Genomic DNA, 25,563 nt, shown 5'->3' with positions numbered 1-25,563 from the left:
AGCAACATAAATCCTTACAAAAACATTAAATTAACAATCATAGCAACTAGCTTTTATTACATAATTATCAAAGTTTTATTTAATTTTAATGATTGTGTTTTTCTTACTTCACCTCCAGGAGGTTTGTTTATCTATGTAAGGATGAACTTGCTCATGCAGAATACACATGCATTTATCTTTTGAGTTGACTTTTGTTCATCGTCCCTTTAAGACCCATGTTGTTCACCAATCTGTCCTTACCTTCTTTATCTGTCCTGCTGCTTTTACTCTCATTTTCTAAAGTGCAACATCAAGTGCCAATGCGTTAAGGTAGTTTAAGGTAGGCTACTTTACATTTAACAGTTTGTCATGTTAGTTTGTCTGAAACATTTAATTTAGCTGCCTCAATAGTCTGGTTTTAAATACAAAGCACACACCTAAAATTCAGAGAGGCCTGTGGAGATTTACATGAGGACCCTGATCAAATCCAATGTTGCAGTCTGTGTGCTGACATCCTTAAATGGCTCATTCTCCTCATGTTTACTCATAGCCTACATGTTAAAAAAAATACTTTCATGAAAGAGGGTCAGGCTTGAGGGTATTGCCTCCCTCAGTCATAGCTGTAGCCCTTTCCAAGGTTGAACAGATTGGGCACACTAACCTTGTTTACTACTCACGTGAAATATAGGGAAGGTAAATGATGGGAAGTAGTAAACAGAAAATAAACAAGAGCCACATAAACTGACTTGTTGATCTTTTTTTGAGGGTGGGACAACACATGCTGCATTGGTTGTATCTTGCTATGCACGTTTAGCCCAACCACTACAACTAGTGCTGCCCTTTATTTCTATCCTTTTTCTGTCACGAAAATCACCTGGCACTCTATTTATTGAAAAATTTAATCTTGCCTAGTGTCTGTCGTTCTCTGTAAAACACTTTGGTAAAACAGCATCCAGGGCTTAAATCACCCTGCTCGCCGTTCCTCTTTATGCGCATGCGCACTCTGCAATAATGAGTCGATTTGGGTTCTATTTTATTTTTCTCTTCTTATTATATAAAAGCCCGAGTTTCATTCTCTTTTTGTGTTTCGCCATTTATGTTTACATTCATTACCGAACGCGATAACAAAAAAGGTAAATTAGAGTGGGGAAATTAGACATATTGATAGCTCGTGATCTCCTCAGACAGTGGAAGGCTAATACAGGTTTCTTTTCAGTTTAATAAACACGTCATTAGATCTCCCGTCCTTGTCACTGCAGCTCTGAAGTGATGGACTGTGCTGTTCCCGTGGAGGTCGTCCCAAAACACATAACCAAAACACCGGAGCGGGCGGAGGGGTTACGTTACCGAGCCGCGATAAGACCAAGGAGATGCTTTATAAGAGACTCGAATAGACACACTGATAGACGATGTCTGGAAACAGCCTGCGTTTAATGAGCACAGAGCAGGATTCAGCAAAACATCTGGTAAGATTTAAAGATGTAGGCTATGTACTGTTTGTTTTTGCTGACATGCTTCAACAGGTAAAATATTCCGAATCATATTTAAATACGTGCACGCGGAGACTTTCTAATTTACCATATTTCTCGATATATGCCTAAGCCTGTTCTATCACCCACTAGTGGAAAGTAAGACGGCATTCATTTGCTGTGTAGCGTACTTCGGGACAATTTTGAGATAGGCTTAGAAGAGTAGGCCTATAGGCTATTTTAATATCAAGATAGGCTACTTTATAGGCTACACCAATCTAGGCCTACTACATATCAGAGGGATACATTGTTCCTTTTACGCCACTGTATTTATCTGACAGCTCTAAACACATATTGAATATAAAATGTGATTTACAGTAAATGCAAAAACACCTACTTCTCCCACCTTATTCTGCTCTGCTTTAACCTATTCTGCTGTCCTCTACTCCACCATGCTTCTTTACTCTTTACCTTGTTGTCTGCTACTTTTCAACTTTTCTACTCTACCTTACTCTACTCTACACTGACCATATACCTTACTTACTTTATTCTTCTCAACTCTGGTTTGTATAAAACAGTGAGGAAAATTATTTAAGTTGCAGCCCTTTTCCTTTCAGTATAAAAGTTCAAACATACGTCTATTAGGTTAGTTATATTTTACATTCAGACTTCATGCAAACTGGAGCTGAAAGTAGAAGAGTAGTTTTTTACAGTGTATAAACTTATATATATATAAAATATAGTTTGTTGTCTGTCCTCTCCACAGTTCTTCTCTGATGACATAGACTGTACCAATGGGTGTCTCACTCTCAGTTTGGCTGTACAGCAGGGCAGACAAAACCCATTCCTCCGTTTCATCAGCTTTCCATCCCCTGGCTGTCCCGACATCCTCTCGCCTCGCTGTCACTCTGAACTCTTCTCCGGTTGCTCCAGGAGACAGTCGCTCAAAATGGAGCTCAGTCCACTGCTCTCCACACTTCCTGCTCTCTGCCTGCAAAGAGGAAGTGACACGTTCACCCGTTGAGATGAGCAGCGATGGGGTTAGGGCAGAGTTGGGGGTGAAGAGTGGGCTTCATGTCTGGGAGGTGCTGTGGAGCCCCAACCACAGAGGGAGTCATGCTGTCATGGGCATTTCCAGGCAGAGCTGCCCTCTGCAGGCCTCAGGGTACAACGTGCTGATTGGTGGAGACACACAGTCCTGGGGCTGGGAACTTAAAACCAATCAGCTCTGGCATGCTGGACAGAGTCTGGGGCTTTACCCAGGAAAGAGGAGGAGGTGCCACTCTGAGGCTGTGACACAATCTTTAACTTCATCACACGCAAAGGTGGCACAGACACCTCTCCCCGTCCCTGAACGCATCCTGCTGGTCTTGGACACCGACGCAGGTACTCTGGGATTCGTTGTTGATGGCAGCTTCCTTGGCGTAGCTTTCAAAGACCTCCCTCGTGGAGTGGAGCTGTTCCCAGCAGTAAGCAGTGTGAGAGGAGGAGCCAGCATACGACTACGATACCTGAACGGTGCCACACGTGAGTATTAGGGTTTTTACACAGATCTGCTTTGCTTAAATCTACTTGGATCTTATAAAAAAAAAATTCTCTCTACTTCCCAGGTGATCCCCCTGCCCTGATGGCTTTATGTGGACTGTCAGTTCGGCAGTGTTTAGGGCAACAGAGGCTGAATCAAATGGACAAACTCCCTCTTGCCCCTCGTCTCCAGCACTACCTGCTTTCGACTCACAAGTGTACACTTACAGTAAATACATACAAACAGAAACAATAGGAAATATTTAATCACTTAAGTGTACCAAGAATTATATTGTAATATAATACTTATATAATAACATATTATTTATTCCAGCACCCTTTGGACTATGCTCCATAATTAAAATAATTATAACTATCCTAATTATAATTTGTTCCTCCATACTTTGCACTCTTCATTACACTAGTCTCAACCTGTCTATATTGTTTCTGTTTATAGTGTGTGTACATATTGTTTGTTTTGTTGTTTGTTTTGTATGAGTAAGCACATTGTGAGCAATAAGAAAAAAGGAAAACTCCTTGTATGTGTCCTCATACCTGGCAAATAAAGCTGATTTTGATTCTGAGAATGTATAGATTTGCATATGAAAATTTATATAGGCTACATACATATTATATCATGGCCAGACAAATGGATGTATTATCTATCTTCTTTTTTACAATATAATATAGGCCTACGTATTTCACTGAAGTTTCAAAGCATTTTACATTTTCTTTCTGTTTCTTCCTTTGTGTATAAAATAAATGACTCCCTTTTTGAATTTGACGTCATTATTGCTGTTTTGTGAATGTTAAAAGAAAGTACAATATGGGCAATTCAGTAGGCTAGTGTTGTTTGGTGGTATGGAGGCTTCCCTTTTAGAAAACATAAATCACATTATGTAACGAAGGGGGAATTAATATAATGTTGAAACCGTTATCCGATCCTAAGGTTTCCAACAAACATTAAGCAGCCAAAACTTTTCCCTGCAAAGGGGTCTATAGGCTACATCTTCTTTCATTGACTGAACACCTACCTGGTAGGCTATACAAGAGGAGATGATGGAATAAAACCAATAATAATAATTAGGCTACAAAAAGAGAGTCACGATTATAGTAAATAGGTTAAGGAATGGTTGTAAAGAGTCAAAGAGCCTAGAGCTGTGATTGTGCCATTTTCATTAATTTCTGTCAGTTATAAAAATGTATGATGCCTTAATGGGCATGATACAGTTGGTTATTTCATTCATTACTCCTAAACAAAACTATGAATTAATTACATTTCTGTATTAATCTATATGGCTCACTGATAACAAAACGCTTGAATTCATCTTTAAATGAGCATCTTTGTGGATAGATTAAAGATGAGTCAGCTTCTTGGCTGCCGTGTTCAGCAGCTACAGGTGCCAAATTAAATTAAAAGAACATTTTATTTATAGTATTTATCATGTTTTTTTCCAATGGCCTATATGGTATACTTTAGTAATGTCTAGTATTGTTAATACTTTATTCTGAATCATAAGGTCCTGAATTAAAAGTGCTAGCATTTAATAGTATTAGCTAGTATCAGTGGTGGAAACGGCATAACGGGACACTGTTGTCATGACAACAGTGGGACAAGTACAAATGTGCGCGCAAAAGACGTACGTAAAGGTGAGCTCTATTGACTGTCAGAGAAAATATTTTATCAACTCCATATTGTATCCTGAGGGTATATATTAGTGACGAACGTTAGTTAGCTTGGTTCAAGGTAGTTAACATGCGTTTACAGTTAGCTAGCTCGCCTAGCTAGCTACCTAATGGCTGCAAACCGATATCAATTTGTTAACCTAGCTAAATGCTAACTAGCTAAACGTTTTGTTTTTGAAAGTTTAAATTTAAACATTGCGCAATTTATTATAATGAAATAACCACTGTAATTTGACTGTTCACATCTAGAAATAACTGGTCATGGCAGCACTTGAGAGTCTGAGAGAGGAAGGGATAGTTTTTGGTCGGCTTGGCATAAATGGAGATGAAGAAGAGGAGGAAGACTCACCTACTGTAAGCTCAGACGTCACTTCTCACACTGGCGAAGTACTGTAGATATTTGCAACGGTCAGATTCCTGTATTTGTTGATTACCAGGTTTTACTGAGTGTTTTAGCCCAGCATGGACAGATGGGCCTCTGCTTCTATGACATGAAGGACTCCTCTTTACACTACATGCTAGACACTTCAGACAACTACGAGCTGCACTTGTTGGCCAGGGGTAAACAATACACAGCATGTTACATAATATTTGTCTCTTCCTAAATACGATTAGGTTTATGGTTTTCATGTATTTTCAACTGCTCATAAATGTCAATTATTTATATAACCCAACACTTGTATGAAGGTAAATATGGTGCAAAACGTGAGAGCGCGTAAATGCGATCTGAGCACTTGTAGAATATGATTTGAGAGCTTGTAAAAAAAATCTGTACTCGTATTTTTTTTAATTATCTCAACACTTTTACCAGGCAAACTGAAACACTGGCGGTAAGCTCCAGGTCTTGCAGCCGCAGACGAACCGCCATCAGTGGGGCTTGGCCAGCGTGGAAACATCGCTAAAAAGCTTCGCTGCCGACCTCGACCTCTCCGTGTCCTTCTGGAGCTCACCGACAGTGTTTCAGTTGGACTGTTAAAAGTATTTAGATAATTAAAAGGTATTTACAATATTTAGGGTGGGCTGGCTGCTAGTTAGCTAACGCTAGCTTGAATGCTACATAAATAAGCCGGATAGAGTTCCTCATCTGGCGATAAAAACCCTCCTGTCCCCGGCCGTCCTGTTGGCTCAGAGCTCCACAGACTAAGTCCACAGGTACAAATTAGTTTGCAAGAATGTATTGCAAGAAGTGTTGCAAAAGTCGAGGGCGCAGGTCGACTCGCCGCTGTGATGATGCGAGAGAGCACATTGCAGCGACAGATTCCAGAGGTTGGAATCACTGAGTTGTGGTTGTACTGGAAAAGTGACTCAAGTGAAAAAAAAAAAATACGAGCCCAGATTTTTTTCCTACAAGCTCTCAAATCTTATTCTACAAGTGCTCACATCGCATCTACGCGCTCTCACATTTTGCACCATAGTTACTTTCATACACTTGTCCTTGCCTTAATATACTGTGTACATTGTACCCCCTTCTTTTCTGTTTAGTCATCCAAGAGGTTAGTCCCCATGTAATAATTACCAGTGCAAAGCAGGAGCGCTGCATGACAAGCTTCCTGCGACAACTTGGTGAGTTCTGGGAGACAAAGATTTTATCAGCATTGGGTGTGGAAACAGGAAAATTTCACACAGAGAAAGTTTTGTTTTGACATCATACAAGACAAGCAGTTTCTAGGTCAAGGAAATGAAATGAGATTAGGGATGTTTGACACTGCAGCCAGATAGTGTGATAAGGGAGAAGAGTGATTGTACAGCTATTACACACAGCTTCATAAGCCCTTTGAGACTATAGTGAAACAGTTCTGTCATGTGAAATAACTCCTTTGACAATAATGTTTTCTATCATTCAACATACTATTTTTTTTCAAATCCCCCTCTGTTGTATATCCCAGGTTCAAACCCAGACTACAAACCGGAAGTGGTTACTTATCCATATGTGGACTTTGGTAAACAAATGTCTACCCATAATATCCAAATATCCTCAACAATTTTAGGGAGGATTTTTATTTGCAATACATTTTCATGATTTCCCACAATAAACAAATTGATTTTTTTTATTGTTTTACTGTTGCAGGTCTGGAGGTCAGTAAGCAGAGGCTCCTTTCGGCCCATCTGCCTTTCATTCCTGCCTCCATTTCAGAGAGAGACAAAATGTCCTACCTCTCCTCCTGTATTTCCTTTGACTCACCCCTGATGGTGAGCCAGGTGTCTACATGTCATCCTATCCATCAGTCTATCTTTGTACTGGAGATGATCATGTTTTTGTGTGTGTGTGTGTGTGTGTGTGTGTGTGTGTGTGTGTGTGTGTGTGTGTGTGTGTGCATCCTGTGGGTAGCTGAGGGCAGTAGGCGCTCTGCTGAAATGTCTGGACAGGAGGAGAGTGGGAGTGGAGCTGGAAGACAGCAGTGTTGGAGTTCCTATCCTACAGTTTCACTCCTACACGCTGTAAGAATCACATTAATGTAACTGGGCACACACACATATGACTGTGATCACACATATTTCTGTAATGAGGACCTTGAAAGAGTTTGTCAATGAAAAGTGTTTTTTTACTGCTCCGTATTTAGCTACACAGGTTTCAGACTGTTAGACAGGCGGCAGTAGTATGCATTTGTGCATTGTGTTTAATTTACTGTATTACATGTTTTCTATTCTATATACCATCTACAAACAGATTAAAAATTGTGTGTTGCAGAGGTTTTCAGGAATTCAAAATGTTGCTTCTATAAACTGCATTGTTTCTTCCCAATGTAGTAAAGGTGTTGTTTGCATTGACCGAGACACCTACAGGTAAAAGTTTTCTTTATCACAGAGATCATCTTTATCCTATATCATTATCTCTTTAATAGTTTTTTGTTCCACCATTGTCAAGCCCGGACAGCATTTTACTTTTGCTCTCCTACCCTTATTCTATACATTTACTTAACAAATGCAAGACATGTAGAAAGAGTCAAGGGCTGGATGAGACATTACCATGGACTTTGTATTTGTTTTAGTGTGCTGCAGATCTTCAAATCCGAACTTCATCCATCAGTGTACAAGCTGCATTCAGGTGAAAAGGAAGGACTCAGTCTTTATGGTATGTGGCCCAAAGATAGTAATTCAGGACATTATTACTCTGTCTAATGTAATTGTTATTACATGAACTTCTGTACTCATTGTTTGTTGCAGGGATACTGAACCGCTGCAGGTGCAAGTTTGGCTCCAAACTGCTACGGTGAGAAACACCTTGCTATTCAGTTTACTTATAGTTCCAATCAAAACAACCGTTAGAGCTACAGTCCAATCACACAACAAAAAAGTATGAAGGGGCCTTCACTGCATCAAAGCAAATTCAAAGTGCTCTACCTCATGCCTACACTACAATAATACTGAATATAACAATTATATAATTAGAACTACAGTATGTGGTTAAAATGATCATGAAAAACATTTATCTCCATTATATAAGTCAATTTTTAAAATGGAACAATTGGAGGATAACTAAAGCAAGACAAATTGAAGTATTGTGTGTTTAGAAACAAACTGCAGCACTAATGTTTTGTGATTTGGGCAGAGGATTGGTGTTTGTTTCAGGAATTTCAAGGTTTAAATTCCGCTGCTTGTATCTATGGCAACAAGATACATGTTTCAGCTTATCCAACATAATACATCATCTGTTTTTGGCACTGTCACCAATGCTATTATGCTGATTTGAATTCCATGCTGTGATAATTGTGGGAACCTACATTTGCGTGTTTGTGCTTTTTTTCTTTACAACAACAACAAACAAACAGACATTATTTTTTATACACAGAATACCTGGTTACCTCTGGTTATTGTCACATACAGAGAACTTAAAGTTTGTTAGTTTGTACTGTTTACTTTCTAGAAGTACCGTAAGTGTAAGTGATGTTCTCTCCTCTCTCAGCCAGTGGTTTCTGCGGCCAACACTGGATCTGGCCGTACTACACAGGAGACAGGAAGTGATACGTTTCTTCACGTCACCTCGGAACTCCGACGCCCTGAGCACTCTGCAGTCCTCGCTACGCAACATCAGTAACATACCAGTAACAAGTCTGACCAATGACCTCCTTTTTTTCTCCATATGAGACCATTTATCCCTTTACCTGCTGTGTCACAAACTGAATGTGTGTGTGTTTGTGTATGCTTGTGTGTGTTAGACTCTTCTGCGCAGGATGTCTCTCTCTCACACCAAAGTGACTGACTGGCAGAGTCTCTACAAGGTTGGAGTTACAATATAACCATACACACTTTATCCACATGCCAGGTTCTCTTAAATGTGTGCAAGATGCTGTGTTTGTGTGTGTTTGTCAGACAGTGTACAATGCAGTGTGTATCAGGGACACGGTACGACACCTGCCTCAGTCCATTCAACTCTTTCGAGATATTAGTAAAAGGGGGCATGCTCCACCATTTCCTTTCCCTCATCGCCTTGTAACACCAAAATAATACCACGGCAAATCCAAAAATCCCTCACTGTTTTTCAGTTTTTTTAAACTTTTGCCCACCTTTTATTTGGAACATGTAGGTGGATTTTGAAACAAGCTTAGCTGAGAACCGCTTCACCATCAAACCAAACGTGGACCCTGCAATTGATGAGAGTAAGTGCCTCCGTACTGGTTTTAAAAACTGGCATCTTTTAAAGTGAAAAAGCCGATCAAAATCTTTTTTGGTTTGGAGCTTGTTTATAAGTTAAAAAGGTGGTTGATTTTAAAACTTTAAAATGCTTCCCCCCCTTGTAGAGAAGAGGAGGTGATGGGGGACGTCCTTCCGCAATGTACCAGAGAGAGTTGGAACACCTGGACCCTCGTTCCCCGCTGTCATTCCCTCCCTCTGGGCGAGCTTCTTGAGACCAGCTAACGGGTATCTTTCCAAAAAAACAAAAATTTTTGTACTCCCTGGTTGAGCCCACAATACTTTTTTTTGTTGGGATTCAACAGCAGATATGCAACACTGTCTGGAGCATTCGATTCCGCATTCAGGGAAAATTTTGTTTAATTCTCCTTGATTTGGGTTTTGCTATCTTCCCTCGTTTTCCCCCCGGGGGGAGAAAGAGGGCTTTGAAAGGGAGCTTGATTTTATGGTTTTGTTTAAATTTTTTCAACAGGTTAGTTTTTGGGTTTTTTTGGTTTTTTCAAAAGACAAGCTCCCCGTCTGTAATACCTTTTTCCTGTGTCCTTGGGTAGTTTCTGTCAAGGGGGCCCTTGCACACCGCGCCAAAAAACCAAGGGCAGCACCTCCTAGGGGACTTTCACGTGACATTAGAGGGCTTTACCTTTCTTTCTATGAAACTGGGTTTTCCGCTTTTTTAGAAAAGGCCACAACCACTGAAGGCTTCTTGTTGTCTCTCTTGCTTCTCAGAATGGGGAAGGGGTAATGCCCAGTTTGCAGAACAAACCTCGAGAGGAGCGCCTCCCTTTACAAGGTTGGTGTACATCACTGTGCACGCCCAGGTCTCAGTGTTTGAAACATGACTCTCACTCTGATAAAATTATTTTGATCATATTACAAGTTCTATTCAAGTGATATTTGTCTCATGACAGATTTTGCATGCTGTAATTGCAAATGTTATTGTTTTTTCTTTAGGGCAGAGTGATTAGTAAATTCAGATGATGAATAATTGTGTTTGCAACTTGGCAATTAAATTAGTGTTAAAGATACAATTAGTGTATTAAGATGCAGGTTTGCAGGGTTTCTAAATTATCAAGCTTTATTAAAATGATACCCCACCCAAGATCTCTCTTTTGAGAATTTAACACTCACCCACCCTCCCTGTGGTTATAATGGTATCAAAACATACAAAGACAATTATTACACTGTTCCTGCAACATAATAATCTTCTTTGTTGTTTATCTGTATGCACAGTATATTCCAAATACTCATATTTTCCACCAAAATAAGAAAATGTACATGCACAGATTCTGTCTCATTTAACATGCAGAACCCTGTTAAGGTATGTAACTTACTGCTCTTTCATTGGTCAAAACTGCTCTGTTCAGGTGTAATGTGTGTGTTGTGTAGGTTTTGGATCTCACAGCTGAGCTGGACTGTCTGATGGCTATGAGCAGCGCCTCCCAAGAGTACGGCTACACCTCACCCAAACTAGCCAGCCACAGGCAGATAAGAGTCACACAGGGCAGGTAGCTACCTACACACTAGATGGAATTGTCTAGGGACTCCAGTTTTTTTTGTAATTTTATTTTTTATTAATTTGATTACTAATCACATACACAGTGCACACAAATACAGTTGTATTCAATGCGAGAATAGAGAATGAAGAATGCAGTACAGGATAGAGACCGACCAATATATCGGGGGGCCAATATTATTGGCTGACTATAGGCATTTCCCGATCTGTTGGTATCGGCATTTATAATGGCCGATTTAAAAAAAAAATTCATTCACCAAAATCGTTTGTAATGACAAATAAATGATTCTGATAAATGAATATTTAAAAAATAAAAACAGACAGCCAACCATGTTATGAGCATTGGCGTATTGGCATAGTTTGTCCACCAGAGGGCACTCTACAACGTCCCTGTTGACAACACTGATTTTGTTTTTGTTAATGTGTTTTTGTTCAAAGGACTTTAACTTTCATGTCTTTATTTTTATACATTTTATTTATCAGAACTGAACTTCTGTTGTGATAATAAAACAAATCATCATCTTAATATTTTAGTGAGAAATCATAAATAACTACAAATAACTAATGTTAGGGAAATCTGTTTATGTTTTGTAACGTGTTTCTGGATTTGTTTTAAAATATACAATATATTGGCCGTTATTTTGGCATATCGGATTTTTAAATAACCAAATATTTGTATCGGTATCAACCTTAAAAATCCTTTATCAGCTCTAGTGCAGGACTGATACATTTCTGTATGTTACGATTTTTTTTAGACACCCGCTGTTAGAGCTGTGCTCTCCTGTGTTTGTGGCCAACTCTTTCCAGAGCTCAGAGTCACAAGGCAGAGTCAAGATCATCACTGGACCCAACTCATCGGGCAAAAGCATCTACCTCAAACAGGTGGGACAGTCAGAAAAAAAAAATTCCTAACAATTGCATACAAGTTTGATCGTCTTTGTGACAGGTCCAGTGCTAAACTGCTTCTGGTCTTGACTAGCTCAATTGTACTCTTACAGTATACTCCACATGTTGACACTCTGTTGACATGTCTGTTTCTGTATGTGGCCCAATTTGAATTTGCTTCAGTAATCTGTTTACCTGAAATTGGCTTGTCGTTTGATGTTTTGCGGCCAACTATTTTTTTCTTTGCTTTTCTTTTGCTACACCCAGTGATAGGCTGTGTTCAGACAAACAGTTACGGCAAAACTAATAGAGAGCTTTCAGAAACAAAAGACCCTTAAAGTTATACAAGTGGGAGACAATACTGGTGGCATAATTGCACATGATCTGCTTTTAACATCTGTTTATTCAGCACCAGTAGCTGCTGGTGCTGGTAGCTCCAGGCTGCTGTTGAGAATCATTGTTCTGATTTTACTTTGTCAGGTGGGTCTGATTGTGTTCATGGCTCTGATTGGCTCAGACGTGCCTGCAAAGGAGGCAGAGATTGGTCTGGTGGATGGGATCTTTACCCGCATGCAGAGCAGAGAGTCTGTGTCTGTTGGCCTCAGCACTTTCATGATAGACCTCAATCAGGTACCTCACAAACACACACACACACACACACACACACACACACACACACACAATAAAACAAAAGGTAGTATAACTCGTGTGTCTCTATTCTCCAGATGGCCCAGGCTCTCAACAGCACTACTGGCAACTCATTAGTTCTCATCGATGAATTTGGAAAAGGAACTAACACAGTAAGAACTTGTTCCAGGACTTTGTAATGTCATTAATGTAAAGTGTAAGTTTATATATATATATATATATATATATATATATATATATATATATATATATATATATATACATAATTATACAGTTGTGTTCAAAATAATAGAAGTCCAACATCACTAACCTCATAAATTATATTTTTGGTAGTGATATTTCTACATGGCAAATAATTTACTAGTAAGTGTTATGGAAAGGTTATAGAAAACCAACATACCCAACGGTCATGACATGCATGTTTTTCATTCTGTGTACGTAATTGAATCTGTAATTGAAAGGGGCATGTTCAAAATAATAGCAGTGTTGTGTTCAGTTAGTAAGGTGATTGATTCTGTAAAGAAACAAGTGTCAATTATGAGCCATAATTAAGGAAGGAAGGAAGCAAATGTTGTGCATGCTGGTTATAATGCATTTCACACTGAAATACCCAGATGTATATTCTTATAAAGTAGTTCCGAAAGGTATAGGCTTCTCAGCCAAAATTATTTAAAATGCCTTGAAATGGCATCCAAAGCCTGAACGACATGGGAAAAAACAACTCCCAATAGGTCAACTACCAATCGAATGGACCAAAGAATAGGCAAAATGGCAAAGGCTCAACCAATGATCAGCTCCAGGAAAATCAAAGAAGACTTACCTACCTGTGTACCTGTGAGTACTGTTAGGATCAGAAGAAGACTATGTGAAGCAAAGCTATCAGCTAGAAACCCCCGCAAAGTCCCATTGCTGAAAAAAAGACATGTACTGAAAAGGCTGAAATTTGCCAAAGGACACATTGACTGGCCAAAGGAGAAATGGAGCAACATTCTGTGGATTGATGAGAGCAAGATTGTTCTTTTTTGGGTTTAGGGGCTGCAGACAGTTTGCCCAATGACCCCTATGAACTGAATTCAAGCCACAGTACACTGTGAAGACAGTAAAGCATCGTGGTGCAAAAATCATGTAATGGGAATGTTTCTCATACTGTGGTGTTGGGCCTATTTATGACATACCAGGGATCATGGATCATTTTCAATACATCAAAATATTTGAAGAGGTTACGTTGCCTTATGCTGAAGTGGAAATACCTTTGAAGTGGGTCTTTCAACAAGACAACAACCCAAAACCCACCAGTAAGAAAGCAAAGTCTTGGTTCCAGATGAACGAGATCGATGTTATGGAGCAGCCAGGCCAATCCCCGAACCTCAATCCCATGGAACACTTGTGGGGTGACATCAAAAATGCTTTTTCTGAGGCAAAACCCAATAATGTAGAGGAATTGTGTAATGTAGTTCAATCGTCCTGGGTTGGAATACCTGTTCACAGGTGCCAGAAGTTGGTCAACTCCATGGAACACAGATGTGAAGCAGTTCTCAGAAATTATGGTTATGCAACAAAATATTAGTGTAGTGATTCAAAGTAAAGCAAACCCTCGAGACTTTTTTTAGTTTATACAGTAAATATTTGAGTTTGTAAAGAAAATGCAATTACTGCAATTTTTTGAGCTGCCTAATATTAATTTTCTTCACTTTCTGTAAAGGTATATCACAAACCTGTTCAGTTTTGCTCATGTTTTGATTTGGAATTGAATGTGCAGTGTTCCCAATGCATTGATATTATGGAATTAAAAGCTATTCTAAGGATTTTGAGCATTATTCACTTTTTTTTAACACACTGCTATTATTCTGAACGTAACTGTATATCCCAGCCAATATTATCCACTTTATAGCTGTAGCACGAACAGACCTTTAGTTCAGCCCAACATGTGCCACCTATCAGCAAGAAAACAGCAGCAGCTGTTCAGATCTGCAGATATACTGTAGAGGTGTTGATGTGCGCCATCTACAGGCAAGAGAAGTAATAATGCAATTTGGAACACTTGTGCAACCTGCAGGCAAATTGTTTTTCAATAGTTGCTGCTTAGTTGTGTTATAGGGCTTCATTTATAAAAAAATGTCAACGTTTAATATTTTTAGTTTTGGCAATTGGGGTATATTTCCTGCTAGTAACTAGGAATTCACTCTGCTCTGAGTATCATTATGTTCTCTGTCCTCCATCACTGTCTGCAAGGTTACTCTAGAGAGGGATGGATAGATCCAAACCAAATTTATTTGTTTTAAAGAAGAAATACACGTGTGGGAGGCAGAGAACAGAAGGAAACAATAAAAGAAAATGAATAATGTAAAGGTAGAATGAGTGCCGTCTAAGCCCATTTCAAATGTTTAAGACAAAAATTTCAAATAGCTATAATTGATATTTCTTTAGCTGTTTTTAGCTAAACACATACTGTACATTACCTGCCCAGCATCAAACAGCAGCCGGACACAGTTAGGTACTCGCTGGTGAATGCACTAGAGTGGAGCATTTAGGAGGTAAAGAGCCAGATATTTCCCTCGGGAGTTTAGGTATAGACCAAAAACAGCTACATGACAGTGAATATTGGACTTACAGTCCTGTTGTGACTAACAGTTTGATTAGTAATGTTCCCCTGAAGTAAGTGTAACAAAGTGCTACATGTAAAACCCCAAAAGTGCACTGGCATAACAAAAACAGTTCTAACAAATAAATAAAGAAACGTTAACACTCTTACCTGCAAGTGGTGCATGTATTAAAACTAAGCAGCTATTGCAGGAATATTCTGTTAATTTGTCTAGTCATGACACCTAATCAATCTCAGGCTTTCAAGGGTTTGTGTCAAGAGCTTAACTTGAAGAGTTGGACCTATAGCAGCTAAATCTATGCTCAGAAAAAAACAATGTTCTCACTTAGGTGGATGGACTGTCCCTGCTGGCTGCATCAATCTCTCATTGGCTGAGAAAACCTCCGGTGGATGTTCCTCATGTCCTGCTGGCGACTAACTTCCACAGTTTGCTGCAGCTGGGCCTGCTACCCTCCTCTGGCCTGCTGTCTCTTCTGGTACTAAAAGATAGTCAACTGAGCTAGCACAATGATGAAATGTAGCCTGAAGCATTTAGTAAATGTCCAGTGAGGTTTTATGATGATAAACTAATGTGCTGCAGAAAAATGTTGACAGCAAAACTTCTAAGAGGAGCTAAGGAGATCTGTTTTACCTCATTGGAAATTTATTTTATAATGTGTGTGTGTGTGTGTGTGTGTGTGTGTGTGTGTGTGTGTGTGTGTGTGTGTGTGTGTTAGACTCTAGAGACAGCAGTGGATGGGGATGAGTTGGTGTTTCTGTACCAACTGAAAGAAGGAATCTGCCAGTCCAGCTATGCTGCCAACATCGCTACACTGGCAGGTCTGCCAACTAGCCTTGTGCAGAGAGGAGTGGAGGTAAAAACACACACGCGCACACACACACACAAGCATGCTCTCTTAGACTGAATGTTTGTGGGTGGGTGTGTTTGGCCAGGTGTCTGAACTGTACAGGACAGGAAGGCTCATCAAGCGCATCGACAAAGCATCATCAGATGAGCAGGCCAACAGGTTTGTTAAACCTACCGCTTTACAGAGCAACAACGAAAATTAACACAGGAGAGCAGTGTATGTGAAACAGATATGTATGTTTGTGTGTGACTGACAGGTGCAGGTCTGTGGTGGAGACATTCCTGAGCTTAGACCTGGAGGACAAAGATTTGGACCTTCAGCACTTCATGAAAGAGGAGCTTCTGCCCTCTGCTGGGGAGCTGTCGAACCGCAGCTGACCTGTTCTGCTGCAACAGCAAAAATGTGTGTTCATCTCTGTGGTTTGTTTGTTCACTATCTAACGTTTTTAGCTGGTTTTGGGATTGGGCAGAGATTTACTGATGCTCCATCCGTAGACAGGATATCTATATACATGACAAGAATTATATTACACTATGAATTAATGATTTATTATACTGCATGGGTTTTTTAGTTAAAAGACCATGTTCAATATGGTACCAAACAATTTTTTCTAAATGAATATGTTTAAGCTATAATTATCTAAATGGTGAATTCTAATTCAATAATCAATTAGACAGTACAGAAATTGCTCAAACCTGGTGATATCGCTTTACCATTCGGTTGAAGTCCTTGCAGTCTTTTTTTATTGACAATATGAATAATTGCAGGTTGTTTAATGTTATCACTTTTGAGGCTTCAGTGAGTTGTCAGGTAGTTGGTAGGTACAGCTACAGTGAGATACAAAAGTGTGGCGATTGGAAGTTTGATAGCCAGGTTGCATATGGGAGTAACGCAGCAGTGCTTGGTCATGACAAAATTGGGGTTGTTAGAGAAAAGCTCCACTGTAGTCTCTACGTTGCACTCATCTGCCTTCACACAACCCAAAGTCTCACCGTCCAGGCTACTGGCTGTGGAGACAAGACAATGGTATTCACTGTAAGAGCTCTAAGTGAATTAAAGTCAAATACATTTGATAAGTTTACCCTATTAACCTTTACATCCGTTCTAATCTATGGTTATAATGCTTAGATAGTAATTAATAAACATAGATTCCTCTTTCTCAAATTCCGCTGACTCCATGAGGTGTTCTAGCTGCTCCTACTCCTTAGCTGAGCTCAAGAAACACAACAGAAACAAGACAAATTGACAGTGAAGCTTTACTGGCATGAATTTCGACAGAACATGTTGCCAAAGCAGACAGTGTCTAACATCAAGATAACTGACTAAAAAATAACGTTATTATCAAAATGATGTTGACTGTATTATATAGGGCTCATAAACTATATTGTTTATAAGCCCTATTGAAACTTCTTTTGTAAGAGAGACAAAGACGACGGGATAAAAAGTGAAAAAGACAAACAAGCTAAGAACAGAGAATATACATACTTATTAACAGTTTAATTGATGAAAAGCGTTACATTTTTCATATTTCACAGCATTTACATAATGTGTAGTTAGACACATTTTTAGGGGGCGCTGAATGTGTGAAAGTGTTGGAGCGCTGTTGAGGGACATCAAGCCAAACTGATGAGCCACATTCTGCCGAGCAGTTGAGCATCTCAGAAATACTTTGTTTATTCTGCAGCATTCTTGAATTTTTCTTTAAGTGGATAACTTGTGTTATTGAGGGAGTGCTCCAAGTCTTAGGGCAGCATTGTGTTTTTTATTAACCAGACAGATACTGGAATTAATAGAAAGAGTTGGCAGCAAAACTTAGTGCAAGAGTGGGACAAACCCTTACTTACAGCGAGCAGGCTGTACTGCACAATCCCTCAAAATAATAGAACTTGTGTCACACATTAGCACTTCAAAAGCAAGGAGGAATCTTCCTAAAACTAGAGATTGTTTGGCAGTGTGAAATAGGTGACAGAGCAAAATATATTCTATCAAAATGTGATCTGAAATGTGGCTGAAAATCCCATTCAAGTTTAATCCATTTTATATTCAAATAACTGCAATTACAGCATAATTCGATTAAAAAACATGATAATCCAGGTAGTTTTGGATGTGACAGTGTCTATCTTTGAGATTTATTCTTGGAGTTCATTGTCCGAGCACAGCCAGTGCTCCATGCTATAGGCTGCTACTGCTGAAGGACTGATCTCCTTCTTGTCGCCATAAGAGGAGTTTCAGTGAGACTCAAAAATCTGTATCCCCGCTCATCTTGTTAGCTAGTGCTAGCTCAGGGAAACAAGCAGACAAAAGAGCGTTGAGGTGGGGTTCACTGTGTGGAGAATGCAAACTTACTAAATCTGCACTCAGTTGCCAGTTCATTAGGTACACCTAACCAGTGCAGCCCAATGCAACCATCCTACAATAAATCCTACCCTAATGATCATGTTATCATGCTCAGTTTCTGTTGCTGTTGAACTGTTTTACTATTTTTTTTTTACCCCATGCTTTCTAAATGACTATGAGCTATTTCAAACAGATTACTCAATTAGTCGATCGACAGAAAATGTAACGACAAATGTTCCGATTACTGGTATCAATTTATCTTGTGAGTCATTTTTGGAGCAAAAATGGTTTTAGAAAAAAACAGACGTTGGACGACATCACCTTGGACCTTTACAGAGCAAACAATTAATAGATTAATTAAGAAAAGGCTCTGCAGATGAACCAATAGTGAAAACAATCGTTAGTTGCAATAATTTATTGCAGGGCTTAAGTAATAGACAGTATGGACATTTGATATTTCTTTTTTTGCCAGTGAGAGCACACAGCTTCTTATCTGTACCAGTTAGCTATAAGCTCATTTATATCTGTAGCTCTTGGTAAAATAGGCCTTGTTAAAATGTCACAAATCAAGAAGTTTATTCATTTTACATTAACAAAAATTAAGTATATCATTCCTAATTTTGCGAAACCAGCTATAATCTGTTGCTTATAAATAACTTTCAACCAGAATAAGATTTCATTGCGCCGTTGTTGATCTTTGAGGGATAAGATTTCTTTATCATCTCACCTTGAGAAAGTGTGAGCATCATGATGGCAAAAACACAGAATATTAGTTCATTCTGAACAGGACTCTTCTTCCGTTGTCTGAAGGACGAGGCCTGCTGGGGAGACCAGACGCAGTTCTGAAATTGGACTAGTCTGGAATCCATCTGCTATTTGTCCTGCTCCGATTAGGAAAGATGATACTAAAGAGGATCAAACAACTGACATTTTTGGGAAAATAAAAACAAATCTCAGAAAATGTAATTCTGTATTTTTAGATTTTTTTATTAGAAGATACAACATGTATGTTACATGTAAAACCAAGCTGGTAACTCATCCCTCTGGTTCCATGAAATATCGAATGCCAGATGTAGACAATGGTTAAAACATTTCCATCCAGCTGATGCTTCTCACTTTTTTACAAAGACTTCTGAACTGAATCCCTTTTCCTGCTTGCAAAAGAAAATGTGTGTGAGTTAAAAAAACAACAACACTTCTTTAAACTGGCATCTTCTGGGTGGTTGATCCTCAGTCACTCACATATTTTATAGCAAAATATGTCGATCATAGCTCCTCTCTCTCTTAAGGAACAGAGGAATTTCATGTGTCCTGAGTCAGCGCAGGGTTAAGCAGCTTACAGCCTCCCATTCATCTGCTTAGATATGTATCAACACAAACACATTCATCTCTCAGAGAAGGGGATTTGATTCAGTTACATTTTCAATGCAGCAAAGAAATGTGTGTCGCTGACACCATTATCCACGCACATACACACATGAGAAACCTCAAAGATTTCTTGTATTCTGTGTTGCTGCAGTGCTGTTTGCATGTGATATTTAAATCCCCTCTGGTCAGTTTGGTGTCAGATTGATGCCTGGTGAATCAGACTTTATACAACATATATACAGAAACAGGAGCAAGATTAATCCTGCTACTGACAGAGCTGAAATGGGTAGTAGTTGATTACTTGTTGGAGTAATTGCTTAAGCAATGTGCAGATTTGTTACTTGTCTTTGTCTAATATGATACTAAACTCAATTTCTGTTTGACTGTTGTTAGGACCAAACAATTCATCCTAAGCAACTTAAAAAACTTGTGATGGCATTTTTCGATATTTTCTGACAACTTTATAATCATTTTGCAGGATGTAGGTTTGATGTGTGTTTTTTAGCCCACCCTCATTGATATAAAGGAGGTGGACAAAATAATAGAAACCCCTTCCGGTATAAACACCGCTAAAAACCGCAGCCTGCTAAATGAACATAACGTTAAATCAACCTCTACAACAGTTTCAACAAACACATTACAACCAAAGATAGAACTGTTGAATCTGCATTAGTTTAAAATGGGTGTAGCAGATAAACAGTGTTGCGCAGCTCTGACATCCTGCATCTTTCCCTCTAAATGTAAACGCATCAGAGCATCTCTCACAGTGAGAAGGACTTGTGTGTGTATGTGTGAGAGTGAGTGAAGAGAGAGCTGCTTTTCTCAGCTATAAGTGCGAAGAAGGCTTGTTGCAAGATTCAGTCAAGATTCAGACACATCTGCCCGACTCATACCTGCTACTGAAATACATTCAGCATCTTATAATGCCATTATGTACCTACACAAAATCCTCTACTGAATCTGTGTGTGTGGTGTGTGTGTGTGTGTGTGTGTGTGTGTGTGAGAGAGAGAGAGTGAGAGAGATAAAGTTAGAGATAAAGATAGAGCTAGGAGCTGTTAGTGAGTAAAATGTGTGGCTGGAAATTGTTGTACGCTTCAGTCTCAGTCGTCATCTGGATGGCAGGATCCCAGCATGGGCCTGAACAACAAGGAAATACTCTGCGGTCCTAAAGCACCTATAAAAACCTTCAGACTGATCCCCTGTGTAATTAGAGGCTGGAGGAGAAAATTCTGGCGATAATTAAAATCCTACCCCCTTTTACCTCTCAGACTGTTCAAACAGGCTCACTTTTACTTAATTGGACCCCAAAAAACATTTTACTCTGCATTGTTTTCCTTATGTTGATGTTTTGCAGAAGCAAAGGATTGAGATGGAGGATGGGGTATTTGAATAAAGCGTAGGAATCAGATGATGAAGCGAGAGCAGATAAAAGGTTGGAATGGTGGGAGAGTGAGGCTTCAGTTACACGACTCATAGGATTGCTTTACTCAGTTAAGCTGTGTCAGGGATAACTCATAACAGCCTTACCAGATTTTGCCTTTCAGTCATTGCTCATTTTTTTTCTATCAACCATCTGATTGAAATTCAAATATATCTCAACTCACCACACTAGACAAAGGGAGAAAACTGAGCAGCTGACAATGTGAATTAAAGAAAATAAAGAAGTTGAATTACAGGAAAACACTGAAACTGGAGTCTACACTTGCATGTGTACAGAGCAGCAGCTGGTATTTATAGCGTGGATGTAGGTGTCGAGAAAGAGTGTGGCCCTGTGTGTTTCTCCTGTTTATACCGAGACGCAATTTCCTCAGATAAAGAGTAGATTACAGTATGTGTGAGATTAGATAAAGACTCAATTAAAACCTAATCTGGCTCATCCACTTAACACAAACCTCTCCAGCAAAGAAGTGAAGACGTTGTACCACTGCATGTGTGTGTGTGTGTGTGTGTGTGTGGAGAGGGAGAGGGAGTGAGTCCATCTGCCAGTACTGCACCCAAATAAGTTTTCAACAATCCTTCTCACGTCCAAATATGGTCAAACAAGCAGTGGCTTTAGGGTTTTTGGGGCATGGGTTAGTTCAAAGACAACAAGATGGCGAGTTGACATCAAACAGCATAGCTTCAATCTTTCAAATGTGGGTGAGTCAGAGAACGATGTAGGACAAAACACCCTTCACAGACAGTGACTCAGAGCCACTGCGCCACTCGGAGGCACTAAAACATACCGACAAACATTTCATCAGTTCATTGAGGAATGCATAGTCTTGTCCTAGTGTGTCTGCACGTGAAACTTCCAAATGAATCTCATGCATATTTTATGATACAGTAGAAGTTGAACCAGTTGGGGGGGAGGGGGGGTTCAGTGTTGAGGAAAGCCTGTCCGTATGTTGAAGTTGATTTCACTGGAGTTGCAAGAGTCTGAGTAGACAGAGGAGTGGGAGATGGATGGGGAGGGAGGGTGAGGAGTTGGTTCCCTGTGGTGCAGAACTCGGGCCAACAGAGTGGATCTTCCCTCCTTCTCCTGCTCCTCCACCTCCTCCCTATCTCCACCTCCTGCATCTGAAGGAGGCGGCGGTGACTGCCTGCTGCCAGTGTTGTGTGTGTTCCTGTGAGGTGGGTTAAGAGGAGGTCCACAGTTCTGGTTTGAAGGGGGGAGTGTGTGGGTCGAAGCGCTCCAAGATCCCTGCTCTCCATCTTTGCACTCCCACTGCTCCTGACAGCTGAAGCTGGGCTGCTCCTGCAAATCCTCCCAGCCGTCTCCTCCCTTCAGATCCTCAAGATCATCAGGTGACTCTCGTCTGAGGACTTCCAGATCCCGGTTCTCGTACAGTAGTGTGGCAGCGCAGATGAAGATGAACAGGCCCACTCCCATGATCACGGGGCCAGCCAGTTTCATCCGCTCAATGTGGGTGCTGCCTCGACTGACGCTGACGGGCTTCGGTGCTGCGGATACGTAGCCTGCCACCGCAACAGCCATCCCCACCAAAACCACCATGGCACCCAGCAGGAGCCACACACCTGGGGCAGAGCGCAAGGGCAGTTTGGTCTGGAGGGATTTGCCTTTCATCAGGTGTCTCTGGCATGCTGGGAGGCAAACAGGTGATGGCTGGGAAGAGTGGGAGGAGGCGGGGCTGCAGACAGGACTGGCTGCTGTCATCCTCTGGCTTCAGACTGAACACAGAGGAGAAGACAGAAAAGATTACTAAGAGCAGACATTTAAGAATTAGGTAAGGTGTTGCCTGCAGCACTGGAGGGAGAACACAAGGGTGTAAGAGAGAAGATAGTTTACTCTGCATTGCACATAACAGGAAATAGCTTCTTTAATAAGACATGTGGCTGATTTAATGAGATGCCAACCTCTCTGCAGCTCCTCCAGTGTCTCTGTGGAGCCACACAGAGACTCGCCACTCTCTTTACACTACCCTGCAGCAGCTTCCCTGAACCCGGACTGAACTGTTATCCAATCACTCATTCATCATCAGGGAATAAAAACGACTGACCCCTTTATGGACCTTGCAATTTCACTCCACAATCTCACTGCGGTCGTGAAAACAGAGTCCCATTAATACGGTTATTGCTCCAGTTGAACTCATGATTTAATTTCCTCGAGCGAGTGAACACTACGGGTGATTCAACAGGACGCAAACGTACAGTAGGCTAGATGAATTGCTGTTTTGTAAGTGCTTTTATACATGCATATGTAATGTTATATTTTAAATCATGTTGCTTACTTGACTACAGTAGCCTAATTCACTGCAGCTCACTGTACGGTTACTTTAATGCAGTCATACAATCAGATTGGGTACTTGCCTTGTTTTAGGACGTAAATCCGAAGCAGAAACTGGCTCCTCGGCATCATCAAAATAAATAACCATGAGTTGCGTTATTCCTCCCACTCCTCCGTGTGTTAAATCCCGAATTTTGCAGTATTCCTTTTCACATTAAGACGTTTTTCATCCTTTTCTTTACTGTGTCAGCCAGTGTGCAGCGCAAAAGAAGGCGCTGCGGATCCTGAAATGAAGCTTTTTTAGTAAAAACAGTCTTACTAAAAGTGGTGCAAAGCCGCTCTGCCTCTGTGTCCTCACTGCTTGCGCGCCTCTGCAGTTGTGTTTTGATTTGTGTGTGTGTGTGTGTGTGTTTGTGCGTGCGTGCGTGTAGAGGAGGGGTCGTGGGAATCTGGCTGGTTCAGGCCAGTCCCACGATGAGCCCAGTTATTCTTGGTGATCACCAGCCACCAAGTTGTAGCAGAGACATGGAGATATTTTAAATCCATCCTCCACCAGAAACCTTAAATATGAAGCTAGGCCAGAGCACAACCTGTACAATCCTGTACAATTTTTTTATGACTAATTTCAAATAGTTGTATTTCCTACCACAGCCGAGCTAACTGTACTAAAATCAGTTAGCAGATGCATTTTGTTTAAAGGGGAACTCCACCCATGTTAAAGTATTAGTACTCGCATATTTCTTGCCATCAAGATTAACATAAAAATTGGCCGGAATTCTCCTTTAAAGGGAGATCACAAAGATCCCTTTCTGAGTTGTCGAGTTGAGGAGTGTTGTGCATAATTTTCTGAATATTCTGAAGTGTATAACGTTTTGTAAAATGAGGAGCAAAAGTTAAATATTAACTGTTGATCATCAGTTGTAGAGTTTTCAATAACTAAATCATTAATAAATCATTAATGGTATTAACTTTTGCATTGCACTTCTCCAGTTTGAAGAAATATGAAGAATTCTGTTCTCCTTCTTCTAACCACTGCTTCCGAGACCTTTAAAAGCTCCTTCCGCCGTCCTCTTATATATTTTATCCAGGTTCTCTTGTAAATAACATAAATAATTTAACAGAAATGTAAACTGCTTTATGATCACTTAGGGGGCAGAGAAGAATATTTACTGACATCTTCTTCTTTAATACTTTAGTCAATACGGGAAAGCCTGGTTTTGTCTTTGTTACTCCAGGTGAAGGATAAAACATCTGGGAATTTAACTCTCCATATGTCAGTTATATCATATCTTTCCATGAAAAGCTTAAAGTATGTATTTCAACCACTTTCACGCGCAGGTCAAATCAATCTGGGAACTCAAAGTAACATTAAGGTCTCCTCCAAGCAAAATATGAGAGTGTGGATACTTTGTTCACCCATGTTTGATCTATGATCTATGTCAGCAAATAGTTGGAAGTTTTCTAGATTAGAATTGTACCCATATATATTGAAAACAACAATCTTTTTGTAACAAAACACTTAAAAAAAAGTCCTTTTGGATCTGTATCTGTGTTGAATGTCACCATTATACCTTTGCTTCATCGTTAAGACACCAAGCACTCATTGCCCCACCGAGTTCTCCGAAAAGTTACATCACTGGAAGTTGAAGGAGATTCCTGACAAAACAATAAATCTGTGTTCAGCTGTTTAACAAAAAAAAAAACCTTTACGTTTAGTAAAATTTCTTCACCACCTGGCATTTAAAGAAACCATAGACAATGAAATATTTGCAACTAGAAAAAGCGTATAAGATTCTACGAAACAAGTAACCTAATAATGTCATATCGAGCATCAACCTGCACCTCAGGATAATAACAAGGTTATCGGTGGAATATCAAATCTCTAAGTATTGAGTTTCAAAAAAGAAAAGAGACCAACATATTTAAAATAATAGTCTCTCAGAATGTTGGTCAGTAAGTATATTCTTTAAAAGAGAAACGTTTTCGAAACAAAACTTAGACCAGGCTCAATAATAAGGCAACAAAAATAAACTAAGAGCCTGGATACTCATTTAGGCAGTGTGCCTAAAAATAAAGAAAAAATAATATGTATTTCATCCAGACATTATCAAGAATATGTGGACATGGAGTTATGTCTTGTGCTCATCATTCAGGTGATTTGAGGTCACCGTCAGTATAGTCCAGTACTTCAGGTGATTTCCTTCCCATCGATAAAGGCTCGCTCCAACAAAGTAAGCAGGCGTTCCCTCACTGCGTGCCTTATTCACCAAAGGTCGCATTTTCAGTCTGGCCTCCTTGATTGGAAGAGGGAGATCTTCAACAAAGCCAAGCTTGTTCTCACGCA

The 25,563-nt window shown here is 39.9% G+C and overlaps 3 protein-coding genes across 3 annotated transcripts; 2 read left to right on the top strand and 1 right to left on the bottom strand.

The window, feature by feature from the left end:
• Window positions 1-1,203: 1,203 nt before the first annotated feature.
• LOC116691738 (SPRY domain-containing SOCS box protein 4) lies at window positions 1,204-3,751 on the top strand. Its single transcript, XM_032519602.1, has 3 exons — window positions 1,204-1,445; window positions 2,215-2,975; window positions 3,059-3,751. The coding sequence occupies exons 2-3, from the start codon at window positions 2,243-2,245 to the stop codon at window positions 3,226-3,228; spliced, it is 903 nt and encodes a 300-aa protein (XP_032375493.1). The 5' UTR covers window positions 1,204-1,445; window positions 2,215-2,242; the 3' UTR covers window positions 3,229-3,751.
• A 781-nt stretch (window positions 3,752-4,532) lies between these two features.
• msh5 (mutS homolog 5) lies at window positions 4,533-18,228 on the top strand. Its single transcript, XM_032517957.1, has 24 exons — window positions 4,533-4,622; window positions 4,908-5,012; window positions 5,096-5,219; window positions 6,141-6,221; window positions 6,545-6,598; window positions 6,727-6,848; window positions 6,988-7,097; window positions 7,407-7,442; window positions 7,649-7,731; window positions 7,824-7,869; window positions 8,563-8,701; window positions 8,816-8,878; window positions 8,970-9,089; window positions 9,184-9,256; window positions 9,398-9,409; window positions 10,040-10,080; window positions 10,677-10,795; window positions 11,559-11,685; window positions 12,169-12,318; window positions 12,414-12,488; window positions 15,268-15,414; window positions 15,655-15,792; window positions 15,872-15,945; window positions 16,043-18,228. Exons 2-24 carry the CDS (start codon window positions 4,920-4,922, stop codon window positions 16,161-16,163), a joined length of 2,148 nt encoding a protein of 715 aa, XP_032373848.1. The 5' UTR covers window positions 4,533-4,622; window positions 4,908-4,919; the 3' UTR covers window positions 16,164-18,228.
• An 868-nt stretch (window positions 18,229-19,096) lies between these two features.
• LOC116691566 (uncharacterized) lies at window positions 19,097-23,787 on the bottom strand. The gene is made up of 2 exons (XM_032519303.1): window positions 23,303-23,787; window positions 19,097-22,663 (listed from the first exon to the last, which is right to left on the bottom strand). The coding sequence occupies exon 2, from the start codon at window positions 22,647-22,649 to the stop codon at window positions 21,852-21,854; it is 798 nt and encodes a 265-aa protein (XP_032375194.1). The 5' UTR covers window positions 22,650-22,663; window positions 23,303-23,787; the 3' UTR covers window positions 19,097-21,851.
• Window positions 23,788-25,563: the final 1,776 nt, after the last annotated feature.

This window comes from Etheostoma spectabile, chromosome 6 (assembly GCF_008692095.1).
Source record: "Etheostoma spectabile isolate EspeVRDwgs_2016 chromosome 6, UIUC_Espe_1.0, whole genome shotgun sequence".
NCBI classification, from domain to species: domain Eukaryota; kingdom Metazoa; phylum Chordata; class Actinopteri; order Perciformes; family Percidae; genus Etheostoma; species Etheostoma spectabile.
The sequence above is the reverse complement of the archived record's forward strand: the minus strand, read 5'-3'. Positions and strand labels throughout refer to the sequence as shown.

Coding starts and splice junctions, on each gene's coding strand:
- msh5 (XM_032517957.1), top strand. CDS start 4,920: ATGGCAGCACTTGAGAGTCTGAGAGAGGAAGGGATAGTTTTTGGTCGG. Junction 7,098..7,406: donor CAGTTTCACTCCTACACGCT/GTAAGAATCACA, acceptor TTCCCAATGTAG/TAAAGGTGTTGTTTGCATTG. Junction 12,319..12,413: donor TCATGATAGACCTCAATCAG/GTACCTCACAAA, acceptor TCTATTCTCCAG/ATGGCCCAGGCTCTCAACAG.
- LOC116691566 (XM_032519303.1), bottom strand. CDS start 22,649: ATGACAGCAGCCAGTCCTGTCTGCAGCCCCGCCTCCTCCCACTCTTCC.
- LOC116691738 (XM_032519602.1), top strand. CDS start 2,243: ATGGGTGTCTCACTCTCAGTTTGGCTGTACAGCAGGGCAGACAAAACC. Junction 2,976..3,058: donor ATACCTGAACGGTGCCACAC/GTGAGTATTAGG, acceptor TCTACTTCCCAG/GTGATCCCCCTGCCCTGATG.